General features: G+C 39.4%; 1 protein-coding gene across 3 annotated transcripts in view; it reads right to left on the bottom strand.

Moving 5' to 3' along the window:
• Positions 1-7,879: 7,879 nt before the first annotated feature.
• The window catches only part of ARHGEF12 (Rho guanine nucleotide exchange factor 12), a 177,770-nt gene continuing 159,862 nt past the window's right edge, over positions 7,880-25,787 (bottom strand). For all 3 annotated transcript variants that reach the window (XM_061440602.1, XM_061440600.1, XM_061440601.1), the window contains 12 exons: positions 25,582-25,682; positions 23,377-23,454; positions 21,926-22,001; positions 21,261-21,428; positions 19,682-19,769; positions 18,964-19,050; positions 18,760-18,839; positions 18,232-18,465; positions 15,598-16,068; positions 14,081-14,397; positions 12,887-12,956; positions 7,880-11,988 (listed from right to left, as the gene is read on the bottom strand). In XM_061440602.1, the coding sequence (XP_061296586.1) occupies positions 11,978-11,988; positions 12,887-12,956; positions 14,081-14,397; positions 15,598-16,068; positions 18,232-18,465; positions 18,760-18,839; positions 18,964-19,050; positions 19,682-19,769; positions 21,261-21,428; positions 21,926-22,001; positions 23,377-23,454; positions 25,582-25,682 (1,781 nt within the window). In that variant the 3' untranslated portion in view covers positions 7,880-11,977. The remainder of the gene's footprint in view (positions 11,989-12,886; positions 12,957-14,080; positions 14,398-15,597; positions 16,069-18,231; positions 18,466-18,759; positions 18,840-18,963; positions 19,051-19,681; positions 19,770-21,260; positions 21,429-21,925; positions 22,002-23,376; positions 23,455-25,581; positions 25,683-25,787) is intronic.

The following is a 25,787-nucleotide window of genomic DNA, read 5'->3' as shown; positions in this document are numbered from 1 at the left end:
CAAACAATCTGTTTTTAATGTGTGTTTTAAAATTTTATTTCGGCTACACTACACAGCACGCTGGATCTTAGTTCTGTGACTAGGGATTGAAACCGCGCCCCCTGCAGTGGAATGGTGGTCTTAACCCAGTGGATCACCAGAGAAGTCCCTTTTTTCTTTTTTTCAAAATTGAGGCGTAGTTGATTTACAATATTGTGTTAGTTTCAGGTGTGTAGCACAATGATTCAGTTAGAGTCTTTGCCCTTTTAGGTTATTACAAAATACTGAGTAGATTTTCCTTTATTATCCAGTAGGTCCTTGTTGCATGCTCAGTTGCTCAGAAGTGTCTGACTCTTTGTGACCCCAAGGACTGTAACCCACCAAGGCTCCTCTGTCCATGGAATTTTCCAGGCAAGAATACTGGAGTGGGTTGCCATTTCCTGCTCCAGGGGATCTTTCTGACCCAGGGATTGAACCCATGTCTGCTGTGTCTTCTGCATTGGCAGGCAGATTCTTTACCATTGTGCCTTGTTGGTTACCTATTTTATATATAGAGGTGCATATATGTTAATCCAAACCTCCTAATTTATCCCTCTCCCTTTCCCCTTTGGTAACCATAAGTTTTCAAAACTGTCTTTCTTCTTAAAAAAAAAAAAAAGCTTCTCTCTCTCCTGTATGTTTCTTATTAATTTGCATACCAACATCTGTAAATTCTACCTTAACTATACCATTTTCTCCCCATTCTGTTGGTTAACCAATTTGAAGTCTCTGTTGAATATTGCAGTAGCCTTCCTTTAGTCTCTCTGACTCCTAACTCTCCTTTTCCTACTCTGTATTACTCAGTGTAATTCAGTTGCTGAATTCATCTTTATGTTCAACTCTGTCCAAACCACTGCCAAGATCAAACACCTTAAATGACATGCAAAATTCTACCTTAGTCCAATTTAAGTAACCACAATTTAGTAAGGGAGAAAGATAGAAAAGTGATATTCATGTATTTGTCTTTTCAGTGTTTTATTGTAAATACTTTCAAGGACAAAAGTTATTTCCACAGGGGGGTGGTAAAGACAAGGTTTGGTGGAAGACAGATCTTGCCTTGAATTCTGGCTGTTCCTCTGGGAACATCACAATCACCACTAGCTTCAGCTGTCTACCTATTAAAACAGGAGAGAAACACCCAGCTCTTGGGGTGCCTGCTAAGATTAGGGGTAACATACATAAAGCGTGCAGCACCTGATCCTGTGTGCACATGCATGTACTTAATTGCTCGGCTGTGTTCCACTCTCGCCAGCTCTGGGAACTGCAGCCCACCAGGCTCCTCTGTCCAGAGGGTCTTCCCGAACCAGAGATAGAACCTGTGTCTCTTGCATCTCCTGCATTGGCAGGTGGATTCTTTATCACTAGTGCTACCTGGGAAGCCCACCTGATCCCATAGTTTGTTCTAATAAACTGTAGCTATTCTTTTCACACTCATGGTGAAGCCCTTATGTTTATAATCTGGCACCTGAAAACACACATCCTCTAACTGGAAATGGGGGCGGGGGCAGGTGGATACAAGGGAAAAACCACAATCTCAGGAAGAGTTGGGGGAAGGGGACAGTAACTAGCAGTTTCAGGAACTGAAAAGGGGGAGCTGAAGATACAGAGAGGAGGACCAGGTGCATTTCAGACAATGAAGCGAAGGCAGGACCTGGATGCCAGATGAGGAAGACGGGGAGGAGGCCAGCCTTCCTGGAGAAGCAGGTTTATCGTGGGCAGTAAAGGGGAATAAGGCTAGTGGATAAACCATGAACATCTCAGACACTAAGCAGAGTTTAACCTCAGTACAGCAGTAACGGTGAAGCCATCGTAGTCTCTTGGGCAGGTCAAGTGTTGTGATGAGGGTAGTGCTGTTGGGAAACCAGATGGGTAGCTGCCTGTGGCAGACGGGAGAGCATGAGAAGGCGGTTCTCACAGTGTTTTTAGATGCTCACACGCATGGCAAAGTGAGCCGGCTACAATGGGAGAAGAGCAAGGCTAGATCAAAAAGACATTCTGAGGGACTTCCTTGGTGGCCCAGTGATTAAGAATCCATCTTGCAATGCAGGGGACATGGGCTCCATCCCTGGTGGGGGAACCAGTATCCCACATGCTGTGGAGCAACGGAACCCATGTGCTCTGGAGCCCGTATGCCACCACTAAAGAGCATGTTCACAGTGGAGGAGCCCATATGATGTAACGAATATCCTGTGTGCCACAACTAAGACCCAGTGCAGCCAAATAAATCTTAAAAAAAAAAAAAAAGATATTTTGAAAGGAAAAAAATCACAGGCCCTCATAACAAATACCATAAATGAACTTGATCCCTAGCCTTCCTCCCCTAAGGCCTAGCTTTTATTTTTTTTCCTGAAGCCATTTCAAACACTCTGCTCCTCCAAGTCTTTGTTTTCTGAAACAAAGCTGGGACTAAGTTCACCAATTTATCAATCAACTCTTTAGCTGCTGCTGCCAAGCTATTCTGGCTCAGGGTAGAAAGATTCCTGCTCAGATCTTCCCAAAAGAGGAAGAAGAAAGTTGGAACTATCCGTTAATCAATCACAACTCATGTTTGAAGATTCAGAGCCTTTCACACACACTCCTCCTAGAATGGAAATACTTGTCCCCCTCCCCCTGCTCCCACAAGCAAGCATCAGGCTCTATATGTATTGCAGCTAAATGTCACTGACTGCCAAGCAGATTAGAATGTATCCCAAAGTACACAATTTCTAAAAGGGAAAAAAAAGTTAAGAATATTTGAGTCTTTTACTTTCAGTAGGTGGCATTGCATAGAACAGTTTTGTCCTTGTTAGTTTATAAATATTTGATTGCATGAAAGCTTCCAAGTTCTCTGGGACTCATCCTTGCTGGCTGGACCAGTTTTTCTGATAGTACATTTGCTTGCTGAATTATCAATCCAGCTAGCTCATGTTATGGGCACTCAACTTTTAAAAATTCTGTAAATTTCATGAGCCTCCCAGAATAAGTAATGGCTCAGGACATGAGCTGAGATGGAGATAAGATCTATCAGTCTCCCCTCAGCCTGCTCAGAAAGTCTCCTCTGAACCGGGAATGTCAGATCTTCTTTCAGAGAAAAGCCCCAAATTTATCATAAACTGGCAGCGAGATCCAGACAAAATAAAAATGATGATTTCACTTCATCAGACTACAGGTAATACTGAACTAGAGGCAGCTATCAGATAAAATAACAAGACAAATACTCCAAAGAACAGAAGAAAAAGAAACATCCAGGGACAGACTCCAGTGAATGATACTAAAATTATACTCTGATTTGGAACAACATATGCAGTGGGGAAAGGACAGAGCTTCCCTGAGAATAGCTAGTAAGCAAGAGGTAAGCTGTCTCTATGTTTCGGTGTAATCCATTTCACAGACTTGCTCAGCGAAAGCTGAGAAAACAGAGGCCCAGATAAGGTAGGAACTTATTCTAGCTTAGATAACCAGCTAACAGAGCAGGGAGTGGAGAGAACTCAGGTTTGCTGTAGTCCTGCTTCCGGGCCATATGTATGGCCCTCTCCTTATGGATAGGACGAAAGGTAGAGAGAAATCTCAGAAACCTTGCCACACCATGGACTGGAGGCCATGATATGTGCGCTATAGGATCTGTGTTCTCCAGAAAGTTCATCTCAAAGTACTATCATGATTTTCATGTGAAAATCATCCATGGTTTTTAGACATGACCATCAGTGCGTTTTTTTAAAAACATAAGACTCTCATTCAATAACCACAATACAACTCAGTCTCTCATTAATTAAAAGAATGAGAGCAGCTCATATATTTTTGAGAATAAACATGTTTCAAAACCACCACGATCTAGCTTTAACTGGAAGATAAACCCAAGTAGTAACCCTAACTCCAATCCTAGCACATTGCATATAGAAGACAAGATGAAAACCACTCATCCCATATGATTTACTGAAGTTTGTGGAACATCCACCACCACAATCCACCCCCTATAATAGGAGCATCAAAACAGCATAATATACAGGCTTCCAATAAATAGGTTTCTCTAAAACTGCAGATTTTTTTTCTTTACATTTAGAAGAACAATTGGAGTAAAGAAGTATATTATTATTAGAGGTCAGCAACCAATTCTTTAAAAATAAACACACACACCACACACCTTAAGAACCTAGGGCTTAGACACACAGAACCATTATAAAACATGAAATATGGTTATATTGGTAAAATACATTTACATTTTCTAAATGTATCATTTTTCACCTTTCCTGCTTTAAGTACTAAATCCTACAATGAATAAAAAATTGGAGACACCAATCACATAATTTCTCGTTTACCAATTCCTCTAACAGCTCTCTTAGGATAAGTGTTGTATGTTAGTTGCTCAGTTGTGTCCGATTCTTTGTGATTCCATGGACTGTAGCCCACCAGGCTGCTCTGTCCATGGAATTCTCCAGGCAAGAATACTGAAGTGGGTAGCCATTCCCTTCTCCAGTGGATCTTCCTGATCCAGGGATCCTACCTGGGTCTCCTGCCTTGCAGGCAAGGTTCTTTACTGTCTGAGCCATGAGAGAAGCCCAGGATAAGTTTTTTCCACCCCAATTTACAGATTACAAAGTGGAAACTGAAAGAGTAATCTACTCAAGATTGTACAGCAAGTAAGGAGAAGAGCTGGAAATGAACCCAGATCATCTACACCCAGGCCCTTTTTACTGCATCAACAATTCTGCACGTATGGTCTGCAAGCCCTCAGGGCTTCCAAGACCCTTTCACAGGGTCCAGGAATCAAAATTGTTTTCATGAAACTACTAAGACACCATTTGCCTTTCCACTGTTAACTCTGCACTCATGGTGCAAAAGCAACGGAGCGGAAATCTGCTGGTGGTCTTAGCCGAAATCCAGGCAGCGACGCCAAATTTTACTAAGAATCCCTGTGTTCCTGCCACTCCTGTACAGTACTAACAGGGCCAGTTTCTCTTTGGAATGCCCTTGATGAAGCAGTAACAATTTAAAAACTTTATGAAATCACACTCCTTGAGCACATACCTTGTGAAAACTCTGAGACAAAATGAGAAAAATGCATAAAGCACCTCTGTCACACACAAAAGCACCACAACTGTGTCTGGAGAAGTATTAGGACTTGTGCAACTGTTTGAGTTGGATGCTAGATAAGCCACTTTTTTTTCCCCAAATGGAAGATTATTTGAACTTGAAAGAATGACAGGTTGGCTATTCAGATTTGCATATTCGGCAGATATTTTCTCAAAAACGAAAAAGTGAGCCTGTTATCAGGAGGAAAACAACTGCATTTGTTGCCAATGATAAAATGTGAGCTTTCAAGCAAAAATTAAAAACTTTGGAAACTGAGACTTTTCTGATGAGACTGGCTGTTGTTATTAACAAGTGTGATTGACATACAGAAAGAAATGTGTTAACATTTGAAGACCTGAATAATGTGGTAAACCAATATTTTCCAAATGATCAATACAGGCTATTACAAAATCATGCATGGGAAAACATTCCATTCTTGACACATTTAAAGTATTATATGGATTGATGGATTTGAGCATAATAAAGTATAACAATTTCATTGATAGGACTTCAGACTCCACACTGCAGCTGTTTAAAAAAAACACTACTTATCAAATTTTAGTGTATTATCAAAAAAGAATATCTAAAATTATCTGAAAAAGCTATTCATTTTCCCTTTTATAAATGTATGTCTGGGTGAGGCTAGATTTTCCTCATCTACTTCAACAAAAACAATGTATTATACTAGACTGCACAGAGACCTAGATACTAGGATTCAGTTACCTTCTATTATGGCAGAGCTTAGAGATTAAATGCTCTTACAATTTTATTGTGGAATACAGGAATTCTTCATAAAAACATGTGATGGGTTTATCATTATTTTAGAATGAATTGTTACTGCTTTTCTCACTTCTTATACATTTTCTCATTTTAACTTCTAATAATATTGATAGCTATAATAATCTACATGAACCTAAGTTCCTCCATAAGGTCCTCAATAATTTTTAAGCGTTATGAAGTGGTTCTGAGGTCAAAAAGATTGCGAACTGCCACATTATATCCTGCTGCCTTCAATATTTAAAATAATAAGACAGCAGAAAAATTTCTCTGTATTGATATTTCTCCAAAATTTTTAAAAAGATCACCACGTGGGAGTTTGACGTATGACACAGGGCACCCAAAGCTGGTGCTCTTACAATCTGGAGGGATGGGGTGGGGAGGGAGGTGAGAGGGGCGCTCAGAATGGAAGGGACACATGTATGCCTATGGCTGATTCATGTTGATGTGTGGTAAAAACCACCATAATACTGTAATTATCCTTCAATTAAAATAAATTTTAAAATATACAGAGAGAAGAAAAGATCACCAATATGTACCCTAATTATTGTTATTGATCAGAATGTATTCAGGAAGCCCCATCCCTGTGGTCACATATACAAAAAAAAGGATCCTCTAAAATAAAATTCTGTAAAGGAAGACTTATAGTTCCAATAGCACCCTAATCAAATGGGGGGAAAGATTGGAATAGAAAGAGCTACACCTACCTTAAATAATTTCAAACCAAGACCTTGGCTGATGCCCAGGGAATGATGATGTCTCACTAGTAATAATAGGTGGCAAAACAATCATATTCCCTGACAGCTAAAATCAAGAAGTGTTTTTAATTAGCATCTAGAATTATACTTGACATTACAGAAAAAAAAAGGAAAACACCTACATCTAGCTAATTATCTGTAATGTTTCACAACTTTCGTCATAGTGGGAAGATATAAAGTTTTAATTGAGAAGTAAATTTTTTAAGAGGACAGATCCTCTTATCTTTCAAGCTGGCATTAAAACTTTGGTGAACCAGTCAAAAGGTGGAAGTAAATGCTCACATGCAAAGACAAGAGTTTGACCTTCTCCATTTCTGTAAGAAGGTATGGGTATTTATTTCTTCTATCAGTTATGTTTATAAGCAGAGCTTATACAAACAGGTTAATTGCTGCAAGTACATCTGACTTAACTTTTTAAGGTTTAAGTAAAGGATCTACAAAACACTAAGCATTTTTATTTATTTATTTTTTGGCGGCATCACACGACTTGCACAATCACAGTTTCCCAACCAGGGACTGAACCAGAACCCAGGCCACTGCAGCGAAAGCCAGAATCCTAACCACTAGGCCACCAAGACCTCCACTGATTTTTTTTTATTATTATGCTTAGTAGATCTATCAAACACATGCTAAATAACTGGAAACTAAAATATATGAAGAATAAATCAAATTACACCTCTATGTCGAAACCAACATACCCCAAAGCCTAAAACTTGAGGTTTTGAAATGAAAGAGTTGAAATGGGATCCATAAAAGCATAGAAATGGTTGGTAGTTTAGGAAGTCCAACACCGGGGATAAGAATGGTAATAAAGACGTCTTACTTCATTTAGGGTAGCATTAAACCAAAGTTACCTTTAAGTAAGCCATAAAGGCTGCTCCATTTACCCCACTAACGTACATTTAAAGTTTTTATGTTATATATATTTTACTACCATTAAAAAATAATAATGTAATAGGCCCCAAATCATTGTACATTTTAAATGAGTAAATTGTACAGTAAATGAATTATATCCCACTAAAACTGTTAAAAAAAAAAAACCCAAACAACACTGCCCCAGATGCTGGGGCAATTCCAGCTGTGAGTGTCCCCACGGAAGTTTACATGTTACAGAGGTCAACTGGCTGCCTCACTAGTAAAGATGCTCTGACCAGTAGAAGATGCCTGACAGTCACCGCCAGTGAGATTAATTATGGCCTCCTTGGTGTCAAAACTTCTCTAAGATAACTTGAATAAGACAAATCAACAGGAATGTAAATAAAAAGTCACATACTTGGTTCCTTTAAGCATATTTAATATTTGAATTCTCATTCTTCTATTTTCCCAGACCCCAGAAAACAGAGTTTTTAGATGACCAATATTTTGTTCCAGAAACATACAGCCTTATCAGCTAATTCATAAAAGAGCTATTTTACAAAGGTACATCTGGATAATTAGAACAATAAAGTCTTTTAGGCATTTCAAAATGTGATCAGTAAAAATACATGATTATTAATAAAGTTTTTTTTTTTTTAAAGATAGTTCCAGATTTCTTTAAAAGTAATTTCTGTTAAAGAGTAGTACATGATTGTATGGTGAACAAGGAAAATAAAATGCTCTAGTAGGAAGAGGCTGATTAAGAGTGACCCACAGTGTGCACAAGTTACAGTTATGTTTGCGGCACACCTGCTTAGCCATTGGCACCTGGAAATGGCGGGCAGGGCTTCCTTCTAGGAGGTACACTTTTTTTTCCTACCAGTTTATTTTCAAAACCATCAGTACCAGTGGAGAAGAACAAGGCAAAGGAACTCTTTTCTTGAGGAAAGAATAATTATGCAGATCACTTTGAAAAGTGGTGGAGGAGTCAGAGGAAAAAAAAAAAGATTTAAAAGAGGAATTGTAATTCTAGGGAATAAAAAGTTAGCCAGCAGAAAGATGACTGGAAGGTCCTGCTTAATTTTCTATCTTGAGGTCCTCTGAACACAGTTCTGAACCTTGCCCCCTGTAATATATAGGGGAGGAAAGACTGACCAAAGCTCTTGTAGCTCAAAATTACATCATATACCACCTTCAAAGAAGACTGCTTCCAGTTTGAAATACAGAAGCTCCACATAATATACTGAATTTAATGATATCAAAAAGAAAAAAGTATGCGAGCAAAAGACAACTCACAGTAGGCATAATTGTTTTCTTTAGCTTCAAAAATAAGGGAACAGTGGGCTTTTCTCCTTTACTATCATACTGGCTCTCCACCCTCCTCCAAGGACAAATTAACAAAAAAATTTTTTGAGAGGGATTCATCCTTTCTAACGGTCGATCAAAGTTGTTTCAGGGAAAAGAAAGCAAAAAAGCACCTTTTTTGTAGCATATTATAATAAATAGTTACAGTTCACGTCCTAACAGCCAAAGATAACCCAAGCAGTCCAAGTTATTCATAGCTGGTTTTAAAGTACACGAAATATATGACTTCTAGGGCAGTGATCATGATTTTAAATTACAGCACTTTGGGGTTTATTGATTTGCCTTGCTGAACTTTGTTCTCTGAAAAGGAAAGAGACACCTCAAATGTAATCTGCCACTTAATAGCAAGGGATCCCTTACGGCCACGGGAAAGAGCACAGGGTCACGGCAGGTCACGATAGCTAAAACCAGCTCTCCTGCTCTGGGAAGGTGGCTCTGTCCACCGCCCTTGGATCTTTCCACATGGAAGTTGATTCCAACTTCAGTCACCAACTTTGAGAAAACGGCTTTGATGGTCATCAGTCTCACCCAAAAAGAGATTACCTAATTCCATTGTCCTGAAAGGCAGGTATAGTATCAAAGTAGGATGGATGTGATTATAATGGACAAAAGGGAAAAAATAAAAATAAAAGGAGAGCATGGGAGGCCAGGATGAGGAGGAGGAGGAAGACATGAGGCTGGTGAGATAAAAAAGAAAACTCAAAATCGTGGAATCTTTTCAGAATTAGATTTCACTTGGGGGATTCATTTGAAGATCTAGATACGAATTTATTTGGAGGTACTAGAGCAACAGTCAAAATATTTTTCCAGTTAGCCCTGTTTTTGTTCCAAGGAGAGGTTAAACTTCAGGAAAAGGAAAAGCAAACAGTTGCTAAGGACAAGGGGTTGGCTGAACCAGAAGAGAAACTAAAACTCTGCTAACATACAAATCTTCTTAAATAAATGAGTGCTAGGGAATTATTCAATGACCCTGTACTATCTGAAGTTAAGATGAAAGTTCTATTTGTATTTACCTTTCTTCTGATTAACTGCCCACTGATGGTATTAGTGTCAAGTAACTACAGGTACCCCTTTTAGTTGGGAGTGACTACATTATTTCCAGCAGCACAATGTAACCATTTGGTTTCTACTTGTTTCTCTTAAGAGATACAGAAAGTTCAAGTCCCAAGCTTTACTTATATATTAGATTCTGCTTCTAAATTTTTTAATCCCATTTTAATTTATACTTGGGCTATAAATCAAAATAAAATTCTAATTTATAGATGAGGTCCAACGATCCAAGTTGGTCTATTTAAAAACACAGATCACTTTTGGAAAGACAGAAACAAGAATCTGGACATAGATGAGCTTTGCTAAGTTGTAGTGGTGTTTATAAACGCAGTTGGGAATCCTTACCACTTATGATGGGGGGAAATTTTATATATATATTATATATATATAATGTATATATATATATATATTTTGGGGCAGATGGTGAGGGGATGGCAGGGGAGAGCAAAATTACATCTTAACTACCCACAGAGTTCAGAGGGTACTACTGAAAGACATGAGCAGTGGATCAACTCCTTGTGTATTAAGAGAATTGTAATATTTGACAAATGATTTCATTTTTGATTGGCAAAAATACTTCAAAACACATTAATATATACCTGATGCACAAAGAAAACCACAGAAAGCCAACAGAACTGAAGGGAGTTCTCAAGTTGCAGTTCTGAAACATGTATCCTCTGGAGGGTGCTGCCAGGGCTACTATTCATTCTAGAGCAGGCAGTTCCCAACGCCTTGCCTGCAGTATCCAGTGTATGTTCTGGTCTGCAATTTTTAAGGTCAGTCATGCACCAGTGTGGAAAAAGCTCCAGCAGTGAAGTCAGAGGATGTGCTTCTGGAGCTGGCTGGAGCAGCTCTGCCTTCTCCACCGCATCCTTCTCCACTCCACCCTTGGCTCTCTTCTCAAACTCTAAGAGCCCTTTGGCACCATCAGTGCAAAAATCAGAGTCAAACCTCCAGGTACTAAAATTTTACTGGCCTTATAATCAGCAGTACCCGTGGCTCATGAAAGCCATTGTTCAACTCAGTAGTGATTCAGTTACATAACCTTCCCACACTCTCACCCGCTCCCATCCCACCCTTCCTCAGCAGCCCCCACCCCTGCCACCACCTGAAGCATCTCTGCTTGTTTTCGCTTCCTGCTCAGCTGGCAGGGATTATTTTACACAAGTGCCAAGGTCTAATGTATAATTATAAAAATGAAACAATACCAAGGATAACAAATTTATAGTCAAGAAAATAAAATTTGCTTTCCTCTCCCTCCCAAATCCCAACCCTCAACAGAAAAGGAGACGATAGAAGAAAACACACCCATTTTCAAGTGCCTGCTATTTAGTACATTGAGGATTCCTGTTCATCGGGAGCAGATCCCAGCTACAGAGAAGAGGTGCTGGCCTCGGGTGGGAGGAAGCCCCGCACCTGGGAGCACAAAGCTCAAGTCCTCTGCTTGGAGGAGTCGCAGCAGAGGACTTTTGAGTACGCTTTTGAGGGGACCCTCAGACGAGCAGCCTCCGGGACAGCAGAGGGCACGGGACATCATTCGGTAGAGACCTCATGCTCCTCCCTCCTCTGCCCACTCCCTCCCCCTCTTCACCTCTCCAGCCACCTCCTGATACCCCATCCTGAACTCTTTGCTTCAGGAGCAGTCAATCCTTGGGTGTACTAAATACAAAGGGCTAAAACTCTCACTACTCAATTAAAACAAAACATGGCAAAATAAAAATTAAAATGTGCTTTCAAATACGGAATGAAGTCAAATAAATACATCTGATTTTCTCTTTCTCTTAAGTCTAAGTAAAATTTCATATTCTACACCCAAAGCTCTATACATTTGGTTTTTGTTCTGAATCAAAATGGATTTCCGAGAGTGAGAAGAGCAGGGCGAGAGGACAGATGTCCCCTCGCGGACAGACTTGTGCAGCTGCCAGGCTGTGAAGACCCAGTCCTGCTCTGGGGCCCGGAGGGCATGGCTCCCCCAGGGTGTTTGCAGGCAGATCCTCCGTCACACGTCACACTCTCTCTCAGCGTCCACACTGGAGCCAGGACATGGTGAGACAAGGCTGGTGCTCAAATCCAACAACCTGCAGTCACTTCCAGGACACGTGGCTCTAACTTTTATCTGGGAAGAACAAAGAGGTGTAGAGGTCAAATTAAGGAGAAAGACTGAGTTCAAATTAACTCAGAGAGGGCCTCCCTGGTGGCTCAGTGGTAAAGAAATCGCCTGCCAATGCAGGAGACTCGGGGTCAATCCCTGATCTGGGAAGATCCCACATGCTGAGGAGCAACTAAGCCTGTGTACCACAGCTATTGAGCCTGTGCTCTAGACCCGCGAGCGGCATCTACTGAGCCCACACACCCTAGCGGCCATGCTCTGCAACGAGAGAAGGCACCACAATGAGAAGCCCATGCACTGCAACCGGAGAGTAGCCTCCGCTCGCCGCAACTACAAAAAAGCCCTCGCAGCAATGAAGACCCAGTGCAGCCAAAAATACATACATAAATTAAAAAAAATAAATAAAAATAAAATTAACACAGAGAATATATCTGAAACCTGTGGACCTTGTTAACATCTTTGTTTCTGGATCAGAATAGTCTCATTCAAAAGAATGAAGGCAAATGAGTACAGACTGCTGCACTGAACACAGGAACCATCTGTGGTCTCTGGGAGACAGGAAAGCACAGCAGGACCCGAGGAGGGCCTGCCTCCACCGCTACGGAGCCTCGGTTTACCCCCTCACTGCAGCTCTGCCTTTTGCTTTTGCAAAGGGGAAGGACGACAGAACGCGAGTGGCGTGGGGACTGACAACTGCAGCTCCTCTTTGAGAGGAAGAGCCGAGTCAGCAGACAGTGGCCTCTGCTTAATGCATGATGTTCGGAAACAAGTATCTTTTTTTTTTTTTTAAGAGATGAAACAGAATCTCACAAGGTTTTCACTTTAAAGACTAATAAATCATTTCATTCAATGGACTGTTCAGGCAGGATGATTCTTGAGTCAGAAACCCACAGCGTTCACACACCTGAGTGCTTGTCTGTGAGGGCTGATCCAGCCAGCCTTTGGCAAAGAATGGTGTAACTTTCCTCCACCTTCTGTAAAATAAAACCCACAGGTTTTTCATTCAAACATCATTTTAAAAAAACTTTATTTTGAAAATAGGAAAGAAGGCTTTTGTATATTACAGGTCTAAGTTGTCAAATTTAACATTAACATCATTAAAATTTTTGTTAATAGGGAAAAAAAAGAAGTAAATTTCATTTCCTTTTACCTGTTCCTCCCTTGAGTGAATAACTTAAAATGTTCCCATGCAGAAGAAAGTAGAGGAGAGGGCAACTATTAGAGGTGATTATTCCCTCCTGCCCTGGAGTCACCCTGAAAACGATCCCATATGTGGCATGAACTAAGTTAGAGCCAATGTGCCCTCGAAGGCCTCTTAGAATCTTACCAGCCACAGGACATCCCTATATGTAATCCTACAAAGAAAGGAAAACCTATCACATGAAGGTGAAAGAAAAACTAAGGGAGATCAATCTTTAGCTAAGAGACTAAGAACACTTTGAACTCTGCCCCCAAAACCTCTAAGTAATGTCATGACAAAACATCTGGGCTCTGGTACCTGTGCCTACGGATGGCAAACTTACAGAGTCCTGTTGTCAGAAATGACCACACAGGTCAGTTCTGCAGTGATGGCTCACACAGTGACATCTTCAATTGCCCATTTACAGAACCCCTACTCATAGGCAGGTCTTTAGATTACCACTGGAGCCACTGGAGACAATTTCTCTCTGTCACAGCATCTGGGAAACTATCAACATCACCCTACAATTCACAGATAATTAATAGGTGATGGCAAGTTAAGGCACTTCCCAGCCTAGATTCCTAACTACACGAACTCCACCTATCTCAGCTTATTGCTCACATTTTCTCATGGAGGTCAGCCAATCATCCCAAATGTATTTAGGTCCTTAAACTTTGAAAGCCATACACACACACAGTTTATAGAGTACAACTTTTTCTGCTCTTGTGATGTGTAACCCGATAAAACAATGCCGACCTTAGTTTTTCATCCAGGTCTACTCACAGACAATGGTCAGAGAAAACACACAAATCTAGACCCTCAGCGAGGTTACTGACATCAGCATGTTGATCATTCTACACTTCCTCTCTGTTAAACGTGTTTCTTATATCCGACTCCTAAGGATGAAGTCCGAGGTACCTTTAAGTGTTCAAGGTCAGCCTCTATTTTACGAATGTACTCCATGATCTGGCTTTGTGAATCAGCACAAGCAGAGGGACTCTGGATCTCAAAACAGGAATCCTCCATAGCTCCCCAGCGCTGCTGGACCAGTAATTCTGGGTTGAACGGTGAAACAGCCCCATCAGAATGAGCATTCTGGGGAGAAGGCTGCTGCTGGTGTCCAGAGTCCAGAGAGGGGATGCCTGCCCCGGGCTGAAGGGGGAACGAGGAAGCAACCTCGTCGTCTGTGGAGCTCTCCTGCACCGGGTCATAGCCATCAAGGATCAGATAGGTTCCTACGGACAGAGACAGGACAGGTTGAAGAGGTTAGTACCACCTCCAACACATCGGAAAATAGATGTGGGGTGATGTGCTGACACCTTTAAAAGCTACTGAAGTGAAAGTTAAAGTTGCTCAGTCGTGTCTGACTCATTGCAACTCCATGAACTATACAGTCCATAGAATTCTCCAGGTCAGAATACTGGAGTGGGTAGCCTTTTCCTTCTCCAGGGAGTCTTCCAAACCCAGGGATCAAACCTAGGTGGCCTGAATTGCAGGCAAACTCTTTACCAGCTGAGCCACTAGGAAAGCCCAAGAATACTGGAGTGGGTAGCCTATCTCTTCTCTAGCAGATCTTTCCGACTCAGGAATCGAACTGGGGTCTCCTGCATTGCCAGAGGATTCTTTAATATCTGAAATAGCTTAAAAGCTATTAAAGAGGGGGAAAGGCCATTAAGTCCCAAATTTCCAAGTTATGTTTTCAGGACATCAGAATTTTCTTACTTCAGATTAAAGGTACACTTAGCAAACATTCCTGGTAATTCTGGAATAACTTCATGTTTGCTAGCGTTTTACAAGTTAAAAGCTGAAAACTACTGAGTCCCTATATGATCTTATGACCACTTTCCCTGTCAAATACCTACCTGGCCTCATCTCTCACCACTTTCTCCCACAGCCTGTGCTCTTTAACCACAGAACGCCTGCTCTGGCCTCGCAGACTGTGTGCTCACCTCCTCTGTTGGAACACTCTACTCCTGGACACCCACACAGCGTCTTCCTCCCCTTCCCCTGGGTCTCTGCTCAAGTGCTACCTCATGAGAGGCCTTCTTCCCTGACCACCCTGTCCTTCCTCCTTACTGTCTGCGCCCCTCAGTATGACTTATTTTTCTGTATCATCCTTACTATCTGACATCTGTTTATTTGGTAACTTATTTATTGTTACTCTTTCCCCGAGCGGTGGTGAAGCTTCATGAGAAGAGTGAATTTTTCTGTGTTTTATTCACTGTTCCATCTCCCAGGACCTAGGATGGGGCCCAGCATAGAGTCAAGACAGTATTTACTGCATGAAAGAACAGACACTATACACAGACACACAGGCACACACGTGAGATAACACATACAATAACACATACACGGATATCCAAGCAACATCGATTTCAGCACACAGGACAAATAACGACGATCGAAATCAAAGTTTAAATGTGAAAGGAACTTGCCTGAGATGCGCAAATTAACATCCTTCTCTTCCTTTTTAACTGCTCCATCACCTTCTGATGGATTATCATCACTATGTGCTTCACGGGCATCAAAAAAGTGCTCTCCACTCTCATCAAGACCCCCTTCTGGCTCTGAGGGAGGCATCTCTGGGGTCATAATCATGTGGTCCATTATTAAAATGTCACTTGCCTGGCTCTCTTGGAATGCCAGTACTACTGAATCCCGTGGAGCAGAAGATTCAGTTGAAGTCCGTGGACTGTAACAAGTTGAAATGTCACCAGTTCCAGTTCTAAAGGGCATCTGTGCTTCAACAGGATGACAGGCCTTAATATTTTCAGGGTTCTGGGTTCCACTGTCTGCCTGCACCCCCAGAGAGGCTGTCCTGCATCTTGGAAAATGTGGCCAGTCTTCCTGAGTGCTCTTCTCAGTCAAGCCCAGCTGGTGTACCAGCAGCTGCTTCAACAAACCCACTAGAAGATTTAGGAAGTGGGGAGAACACATGCATTCACATAACCTCAGACAGACAGAATTAAATTAGAGGAATTATAATTTCTCTCTTAAAGCCAGTACCTTTTTACTAACATACAATAAAAAACATTAATTTCACACAATCATTTTTTGTTTGGTTTGAAAAATGAAATAAAACACCATCTAGAGAAAATTTAACATTAAACTAGACAAAAAAAAAAAAAACTTGAAGAATTCTCAATGGAGATTTTCCTATTATTCTCCTATTTAAAACTGTTAAATAATCAATACCATGCCTGCCTCCACTTCTTCTTCTATATAACTGGAATAATACCCCCAAGGTACTTCTTAAAAGGATGTAGAAAAGCTGTATTAATCTGAACAAAAGAATTTGAAAGTTCTGCTTTTTCCAGAAACAGACACTATCTACATAGGCATTACTTTTTCTAATTTTATTAGAACATTAATTTTATCATCTATAATAACCCAAAGAATCTCCTTAAATGGTGACAAAGAAAAAAAAGCTGGCCTGTAAATTTAATTCCAATGTTTGGTACCATGCATAATTTCAAAGGATAAGGAAATATTTATTAGTTTTTAAAAATGACCTCACTAAGTAACACAGCTTCCTTAGGTTGCTGAAAACAGAACCAATTTAATTTTAAATGGGCCAGTGTATGCTGTGAGGCCACTCAATGAGAGGGTCAGTGGAACAATGTTAGTGAAACCATCAGAAATCATTACCACTGTTAACTCAATGAGTCTAGAATAAAGTAAGTCTTAAATGACTTGACCAATTCCCTACTTTCAACTACCTTAATTTCTGTCTTCCCTTTAAATAAAGTCTCCACATGGGTTTGGGTCTTTGACCCTCTGTCTCTCTGTTCTGCAGTTACTCACTGAGAGATGCTATGAATTCATATGGCTTTGATACTCAGAGCCAGCATTCTCCCTAACTTTCTCCAAAGTTCCAGTCTTAAAATTCCAACCTCCTGCTCATCCTTCCTCTTAAACGGCTTGCCATTCATTACCTACATCTCAATATGTTTTAAAATTGAGCCCACAATCTATGGCAAAGGAAAGGAGGAGAAAAGAAAGTGTAGCAGTGGGCAGTGGCAGTCCTTTCTAATTTTTATTTCTGATAAGAAAACTGAAATTATCTCTAAATATTCCCCGTCCCTTGTCTTCACATCCAAAGAAGTCAATTGTTTTACGTATTTGTTGGTTCCTCACTTCAATTTTATTTCTCTAACACCATTCCACCATTCTAGTCCAAACCCATTTAGCCTCAAGCCCAGACCACAATAATCCTCTTTCCATTCAAATCCTTCTGCAGCTCTCAGCCAGAGTATTCTTTCTCATTACTAATACATACACTCCAGCTTAAAAACTTCAAATGGTTCTTTCTCTGCAGCCAGCCTTTTTCCCTTCCTCCAGTACACCTGAGACATGTGATGCACTCCTGTCTACACCAGTGGTTCTCAACCAGGCTGGAAAGGGGGGCAGATAGCTAACAGAGTGGCAAGGACCACCCAGTTGTGCATCTGTGTGTGTGTGTGTGTGTGAAGAATGGACTGCGGTGAAGAATATTACAGTATCCACAAGAAAAACAGAAGAATATCTGTAGCTTGAAATAGTCCTCAAAACTCCGTGGGGTGCCACCCTTCAATCTAGTCTTCAGGGTCCACAACAGCGGGGCTCCACAAAGCGTCCTCCAGCTTTCTAACCCTGCCCCACAACTCCCTTAGCTTGTGTGGTCTCCCACACAGGCCAGCTGCCCTACTCACTTCTCTCTGAACCCCCAGAGGTTTAGCCTTTTTGCTGTTGGTCCTACCATTCTTCTTATCTGAATGACTTCTGTTTATTCTCCTGTTAATAAATACCTATTTTGAGTCTTACCCATTCTTTAGGAAAGTAATCACAGCTCTCTTGTTTTCTAATGCTTCCCTTCTCTGGTCACGCAAACCAGATCAATTTTGACATACCTATAAAACTTAAGAAGGTAGGGGAAAGTTTTCTGTCATCTTCCAAACTAGATCGTAAAATTCTTGAAGGGAAAATTCATAGTTTATACTTTCTTGACTCTCCCTAAATGGTTGCATAGTACATTATAGAACTCTCGTGCTTAATAAGTATATCTGTGTTAACGTATGAATAGAACTTACAATTCCTTAGTGCATCCAGCGCCCACCGTTCTTCCGAGCCAGGCAAGTGTGGATCTGGGATTGAGATTTGATAATTCACTCCGACTTCCTTTAGTGTCCCGTCTGCATGCTGCTCCTTTGCAAACTGTCTCTCAGCCACAAAGAGGTCATCTACTTCCGACTTCCCAGAGGTACCCAGCGAATGAGACTGAGGTTTTGATGACATTAAAGGAGACTCTAATCCCAAATCTCTGTCTGTTCAATGGAATAGAGAAAGTAGAATACATCTTAGCAAAACTTTTAATGTGAAGCACCCAGAAAAATATTTGGAAAAAAATTACCACATGAGCTACAGAGACTGTCCACGAAGTAAAATGCATGCACTTAGTGTGGCATTATGATGACACAGAAGGCGCATGAGCAAAGTCTGTTAAAGTGAATGGCAGATGCCAGAACCTGCATAAACCAAAGCAGTTAAGAGTCTCTTCACATTTTATTAACTAGCATGTAGACTACTTTCTTCCAGGTTAACTCTGACAAACAGTTTACCTGGACTCTGCAGACCAGTGACTGAAATGTCATGATGTTCCACTTTTAATTTTGGAGGTTCTTCTTCATCGTTGTCTCCTCTGCAGAAGAAAAAATAAATAAATAACCTTTTAGCCTCACAAGGTGCCTAAAGATCACTGCAACAAAATGTTAAGAATCATCCATCATTTTTCTGATGCCACTCAGGAGCAGAGGCACACTCACTCGCACGGTGGTGGCTGGGGCAGTGGGATTGGCTTTGTGGACTGCTCCTTCACGGATGCGGCCATCCGACATATTAGGTCCTGCCAGCTGCACGTTTGGAAACAGCACAAAACACATTCAGAAGGGCAAAGAAAATGAAACACATTTTAAACATACTCAGACAGCAGAAGTAAAAACAACGAACTATACCAGAAACCAAACCAAACCAACCAACAAAAAACCCTATTTCTGCCAGAGGTTATCTTTATTTTGGAGACATACTATTAAGCAGAGATTATAAAAACTCTATACTTTAAAGAAAAACCTAACAACATTATGGATACACTACCCATTAAAAAAACTTCACTTGACACTTGTAGAATTTTTTCTTTAGCAAAGATACTTTTCAAAGTAAGAGACAAGAATATTGGAGTGGGCTGCCATGCCCTTCTCCAGGGGATCTTCCTGACTCAGGGATCAAACCTTTATCTCTTACAACTCCTGCACTGGCAAGTGGGTTCTTTACCACTAGAGCCACCTGGGAAGCCCAAGTAAGAGACAGCTGTCTAAAAGAACAAGTTCTTAAAAGAACACCTCTCAAAGAATACAGAGGAAGTATCTGTTTCCATACAGTTTTTGGTTTTCAAAGTCCTATTACAAAAGCAAGGTTAAGATTGTGGAATATTATATTCAGAATAATAAGACACAATAGAGCAAGGTAGCTATGTCCAGTACATACACAGTCTTTTCAGAAACTGTCTGTGCCACCAGTTCATAAATTTGGGCTCCATTATCAGACATGGAGATGACGAATAAAGCTTTGTTATCTGAAAAAAACAAGACAAATTTACTCTAATGATATGACCCACAGAGGCTGTGAAAGATGTTTCTAGTGTGCTGGTACTCTTGTGCATCTTAATCTAAGTAAAGGTTACACGTGATCACTCTGTAGACACTCATTCACTTAGTAAAAACTCATCAAATACAACTTAAAAATTCTGCAAATTATTTTATCTTATACTATATATATTATACTTTAATAAGACGAAGATTATAAAAGCTAACACTAATTCCACAGTAATTTATTAAAAACAAAAAAGTGTCTATTATCGAAATTATTGAACTAAACATTATTTTTGCATTTATTCCACACTGCCCTTTTGCTAAATGGGTAGTTGGTAATATTCAGTAGGTGTTGATGAAACAAGGTCATAAATGTATCTTACCACCATGGAATTAAGAATTTTAAACAGGGATCTTCATTATTAGTACTGTTAATGTGTAACTTTCTAACTTAAACTGATTTTTAAAAAACCTAAACCACACCCACTTCTCCTGTTTTTGCTTTTTTCCTCACCATATCAAAAGAGGAAAGCCCTGTCAATGGCTAAATTCAATATTTCTTTTGGTAAATGTCACACTGCACTTGAGAATATGAGCATTATTTTCAAATATCTTCTGATATTGATTTCTAACATAATGCCACAGTGATAAGAAAACAGACTCTGTATGATTCAATACCTTCAGAGCATAAAATTTTACACCCAACATGTCTTTGGATATGTTCCAGTATCTCCTGGTTTATAGTCTATGGGAACCTGAATAGAATTTCTATCCTGTTGTTGTGTGCAAATTATATAAATCTTAATTATGTTGAATTGGGTCATAGTGCTTTTCCAGTCTACTATATCCTTCTACTTTTCTGTCTGTTCATTCTATTAATTTTTCAGAGTTTGATATTGAAACCCCAACTAAAACTCTTTATCTATTTAAAAAAATAATCATAATGTATAGTGGAACCACATGTAACTTTGTTTTGTATCTTCCAAGTCTCTGGTAAAGGTGTTATCATACTTTCATAATTTAAAATAAATAAATATTTTATCTTCTCAAAAAAATAAAAATAATCTAAAAAAATAAGTCTGTCTGCTATATTAGATGCTGCCCAAGCCAAATAAATTTTTGCCCAAATAAACTCTTGAAGTTTTTAAAGAAACTAACAAAACAATGAAAGCCTTTTCAATGGCATTAGCTCCAGTTCACCATCTTCACTGATTTGAACATGAAATAAAGATCAGAGTAATACGCAGAAAAATTTTAAATGTGAAAAATTATTCAGAGAATCTAAGCATCCTAAATAATTTGGGGATATAAACTCATAATTCACATTCTAGGCAGTAAATGCATTTCATTTGATCTGTATAAGAATATAAAAGGAGCAGAACTCCATGCCAGCTGTGCAACTCAGACAACACTGAGTGTCTTATGCAATGTCATGATAAACCTGGAGATTAGCGTCATTCAGCGGACATACTCGCCTGTTGCCACTTGTCGAACCAACACCGTATTCAGCTTGATGACGGGGCTAAATGTGTGTTTGCTGTCAGCTGTAGATGCCAGAATCTTACTGTGACACCTTAACACCAGTCTATCATCCTGCTTTTGTAACAATACAAGAATATCTTCCAGCAGCAATGTATACAGATCTAAAAATAAAAATGTAGGACAAGTTGATTAGTATAGAAACTGAGATGTGTTTTATAAACTTTATAACAATTTGACATAGAAAACTGATTTCTGGTAAATCTAGTAAAAGTGACTTGCTATTGTGTTTTTTAATTTCATTTTTAATAATTCATTTTTAAAGTATCACAACAAATAAAAAAACAATGGTTCTTCACCACAGATAGTTTGAGATAGAGAAGTTTAAAAGAAGCTTAGCCTGATCAGCATACAAAGATGGAGACAGGACTGGATAATGACAAAATTTTCTGCTTAATTCCTAAATAAATATTTAACACATTTCACATGTAAAACAATAACATAAGCAGATTTTTTGTAAATGTATAAATAACACAAAGTACCACTGCTAACTGCTGTAACTGAAAAATGTGAGTGGATGTCTTTTCTGTTTGGCATAAGGAAACTTTCCTATTCTTTTTCTTTCTCTACTCTCCCCCACATTGGCAGACAGTACACCTACCAATTGTTTTATCTCTATTCACCTTCCAAACCAATGGGCCTTCGTGAATCATCTTCCTTTTTGTTAAATCCAAATTCTGCCAAAATAAGGAGAATTATATACAAATTATTTCCAAGCACTTAAATGATATTCCATAGTGTCTCCTTTCAAGAAATTCCTAATATAAAAGACATCATTTACATTCATGATTATTGATATCTGTAAGCTACTGAAAACAGAATAAAAATCCAGTTAAAGTAAGCTGCATAAAATATTCTAAAAAGGAAAACGCATCTTGTAGAAAAACACCCAAGAGTAAAATCTTCCCAATCACACTCTAAACAGATGACAACAGCTAATAAAAATGAAGCAAACGTTCAGTCCCTAGAGTCTCAACCCCCTTCCTTATTTTTTTCTATGCATAACTAACTAGACCATGGCTTATGCATATGAAGCCTCTGAGTTCTAGGCTCTTGTTCCAAAAAAAGCTCTAAGGACAGCATTCACAGAAGTCCAGGAAGTACTCAGGCTTGCTCTAAATATCAATAACTTGAGAGAATTATCTTTTAGTATAAGCAGCTCTAGAAAAATCTTAAGTCTCTGGAAGTTAGGAAGCTCAGCATATCAGCATGTTTTGATAAGCTGTTATGTAGGACATAAAAGTCTAATTTAATAGTTACCAAATAAATCTGCCAAAAGAACCAGTGAAACAGTACAAGAAAGACTTAAAATCCTCAGAAGTTAATTAACACAAAAACTCCATGTACTAGAAATAACAATTTATAAATATTTTACTATCATTCCAGTAATGGTTTCAACTTTAATGCTTTAGAAGAGCTTCATAGAAAAATAATTATATTCTTTAACTCAAAAATCTGGAAAGTTCCAACAGTAAACAGCCCTACTCTTACTCAAACTATAGAGTACAATAAAATTAAATTTAACAGTAAGGAATGTTCCTTAGTCTCCCACAAATTCTTGTCACAAAAAGTTAGTTTCACACAAAATATTACTCTTATGAAAGACTAAAGCAGTCTTTACACACAGACCAAGACATTTAAAAGGAAGAAAACAATCCTTAGTATAGACAATGTATGATATAAGAACTCCTTCAGGTCATGTATGTTTCCACTGAGATGTTAATCATCTGCCAGGTCTTCAGTACATTTTTTTTTTAATTTTTAAAAATTTTTTATTTTTTAACTTTACAATATTGTATTGGTTTTGCCATATATCAACATGAATCTGCCACAGGTATACACGTGTTCCCCATCCTGAACCCTCCTCCCTCCTCCCTCCCCGTACTATCCCTCTGGGTCGTCCCAGTGCACCAGCCCCAAGCATCCAGTATCGTGCATCGAACCTGGACTGGCGACTCGTTTCATATATGATATTATACATGTTTCAATGCCATTCTCCCAAATCATCCCACCCTCTCCTTCTCCCACAGAGTCCAAAAGACCATCTCTTACCCTGAGCTCTTCAACATTTGGGTATTCTGACAACTTCAGATTAGAGGTATCAAGGCGACGCTGATAATCTTCCAAGCGCTGAAAATCAGAGAGGACGGAGCTAAGGTTACTCCTTTGAGGATCAATGACCTCCCTGTTTCTTAATTGAATGCGGACACTGCCCCTGCATTTACTGAGCGCTCTGCAACATCAGCCACAACTGACAACTCACTCTTTCTTAAAACACTCCTTCTTTCGGCTTTGGTGACACTACCCTCTCCTGGTTTTCCTTCCACCTCTTCAGCTCTTCCAATTTTTTTTTCAAACTCTCTGGCCTCTAACTAGCTTGTATTTAATTTCTAAATAGTAAATCATGTACATGGTACAAAATTCAGAAAGTAATATAAGGCACACAAAAAACAGTAAGTCTCCCTCTATGTTTGTCCACGCTTTCCCCACCTCCAGTTTTCTAATACCCATTTCCTGGGTAGCCTATGAGGAAAATTCTAAGCAAAAAAGAACACATATGGATATAAGTTAGCTTGGCTCTGTGCATTCTAAAGGAGATCAGCCCTGGGTGTTCTTTGGAAGGACTGATGCTAAAGCTGAAACTCCAGTACTTTGGCCACCTCATGCAAAGAACTGACTCATTGGAAAAGACTCTGATGCTGGGAGGGATTCGGGGCAGGAGGAGAAGGGGACGACAGAGGATGAGATGGCTGGATGGCATCACCAACTCGTTGGACTTGAGTTTGGGTCAACTCCGGGAGATGGTGATGGACAGGGAAGCCTGGCGTGCTGCGATTCATGGGGTCGAAAAGAGTTGGACACGACTGAGCGACTGAACTGAACTGAACTGCCTCTGTGCATGCTGTGTGTAGATACACCCTTTTTAAAAGAAATATATGGTAACATAATATTTTCATATATGTATCACTTATTCAAAAATAACAATATAGTCATATACACATTTCTGTGTGTGCATCATATCAATATATCTTGGTGATGGTTCCATTAGCAAATAGAGAGTGGGCTCATTTTTTCAGTGGCTGTGTGGTATTCAACTTTGTGAAAAAGCTATAGTTTAATTACATCTTACTAATGGACATGTATATTAGGATCCACTTTCAGAGGAAGAATGGTTGGATTAAAGGGTGCATACATTTTCCCCAAGATTATAAAATATTTCTAAATAGAAAGGTCAGCATGTATATAGTAAATGCCCATATACTCATCTACATTCCACAATTAACATCTGCTCGATCTGCTTTACCATGTATCTGTCCATCTACTCATCCCTCTATCTATTCCTCAATCCATTTGATATTTTGGATGTGTTTCGAAATAAGTTACAGATATAAGCACACTTTAAACATTTCATCATTAACAGAGCTAACAAGAGTTCAATATTCTTAAATGGGAGTTCAATATTTGTTTATATACAGTGAAATGTACACATTTTAAGTGTACCTTTCCATGAGCTTTTACCAATGCATATACTTACGCAGTCAAACTCCTATCAAGATACAAAACATGGCCATCACTTCAGAAGGCTCTCTCATACTTCCTCCTAGCTAATATCTGTCCCCACATCTTCAGTGACAAACCACTTTTCTGATTTTTTTCCACCATAAATTAGTTTAGCTAGGTCTTATAAGTTCACTAAACAGAATATATATGTGTGTACTCTTTTGTGTCCAGTTTCTTTCACTCAGAATAATGTTTGTGAGATTCACCCATTATTGCTGGTATTACTTTAGTTTATGACTATACTACATTTGGTTTATGCTACAAACATTCCAGTAGAAGTCTATGGGCATATATCTTCATTTCTCTTGGGTAGATCACTAAGAAGAGAATGCTGGATCAAAAGATGAACACGTGAATATGTGTTTTTTAAATATAGATATAAATTTCTAATTTTCCCTCTAGGGTTATAACATTTTACATTACAAACAACAAAATTCCTATTTTTCCAAAGTTTTACCAACAGACTGAATGAATGAGCAAACAAGCAGCTAGAGATGCTCAAGAGAGCCAAACACAACTCTGACGTCCTACCACAAACTGATCTGGCCCCACCTACTACATGAATAGGTAACCAGTGTTCCGCCCCTCAATTATGTAATAACAGCTACAAGGGTTACTGAACAGGCTCTGGGTAACACGAATTTAACGTTCTTATTCTCACTGTCAACCTGTGTCTTCTTGCTTTTTCCTTCTTACCTGCTTGTTCTCTGCCTCCTTAACAGCCTGGTTCACATAATTTAAGATCTGACGACAGTGATCTGCAGCTTTCTTCACCTTCTCCCTTTCTGTTGGCCACTCTAAATATGGTGAAAAAAATCCAAAATGTAAAATGGAGGAAATCAGAAAAGAATATAAGCATATATATATATATAAAGGAGATACCACTTTATTTCAACAGTATG

The sequence above is a fragment of the Bos javanicus genome, chromosome 15 (genome assembly GCF_032452875.1).
Source record: "Bos javanicus breed banteng chromosome 15, ARS-OSU_banteng_1.0, whole genome shotgun sequence".
NCBI classification, from domain to species: Eukaryota; Metazoa; Chordata; class Mammalia; order Artiodactyla; family Bovidae; genus Bos; species Bos javanicus.
Note: the sequence above shows the minus strand (reverse complement) of the source record. Positions and strands in the feature narration are given on the sequence as shown.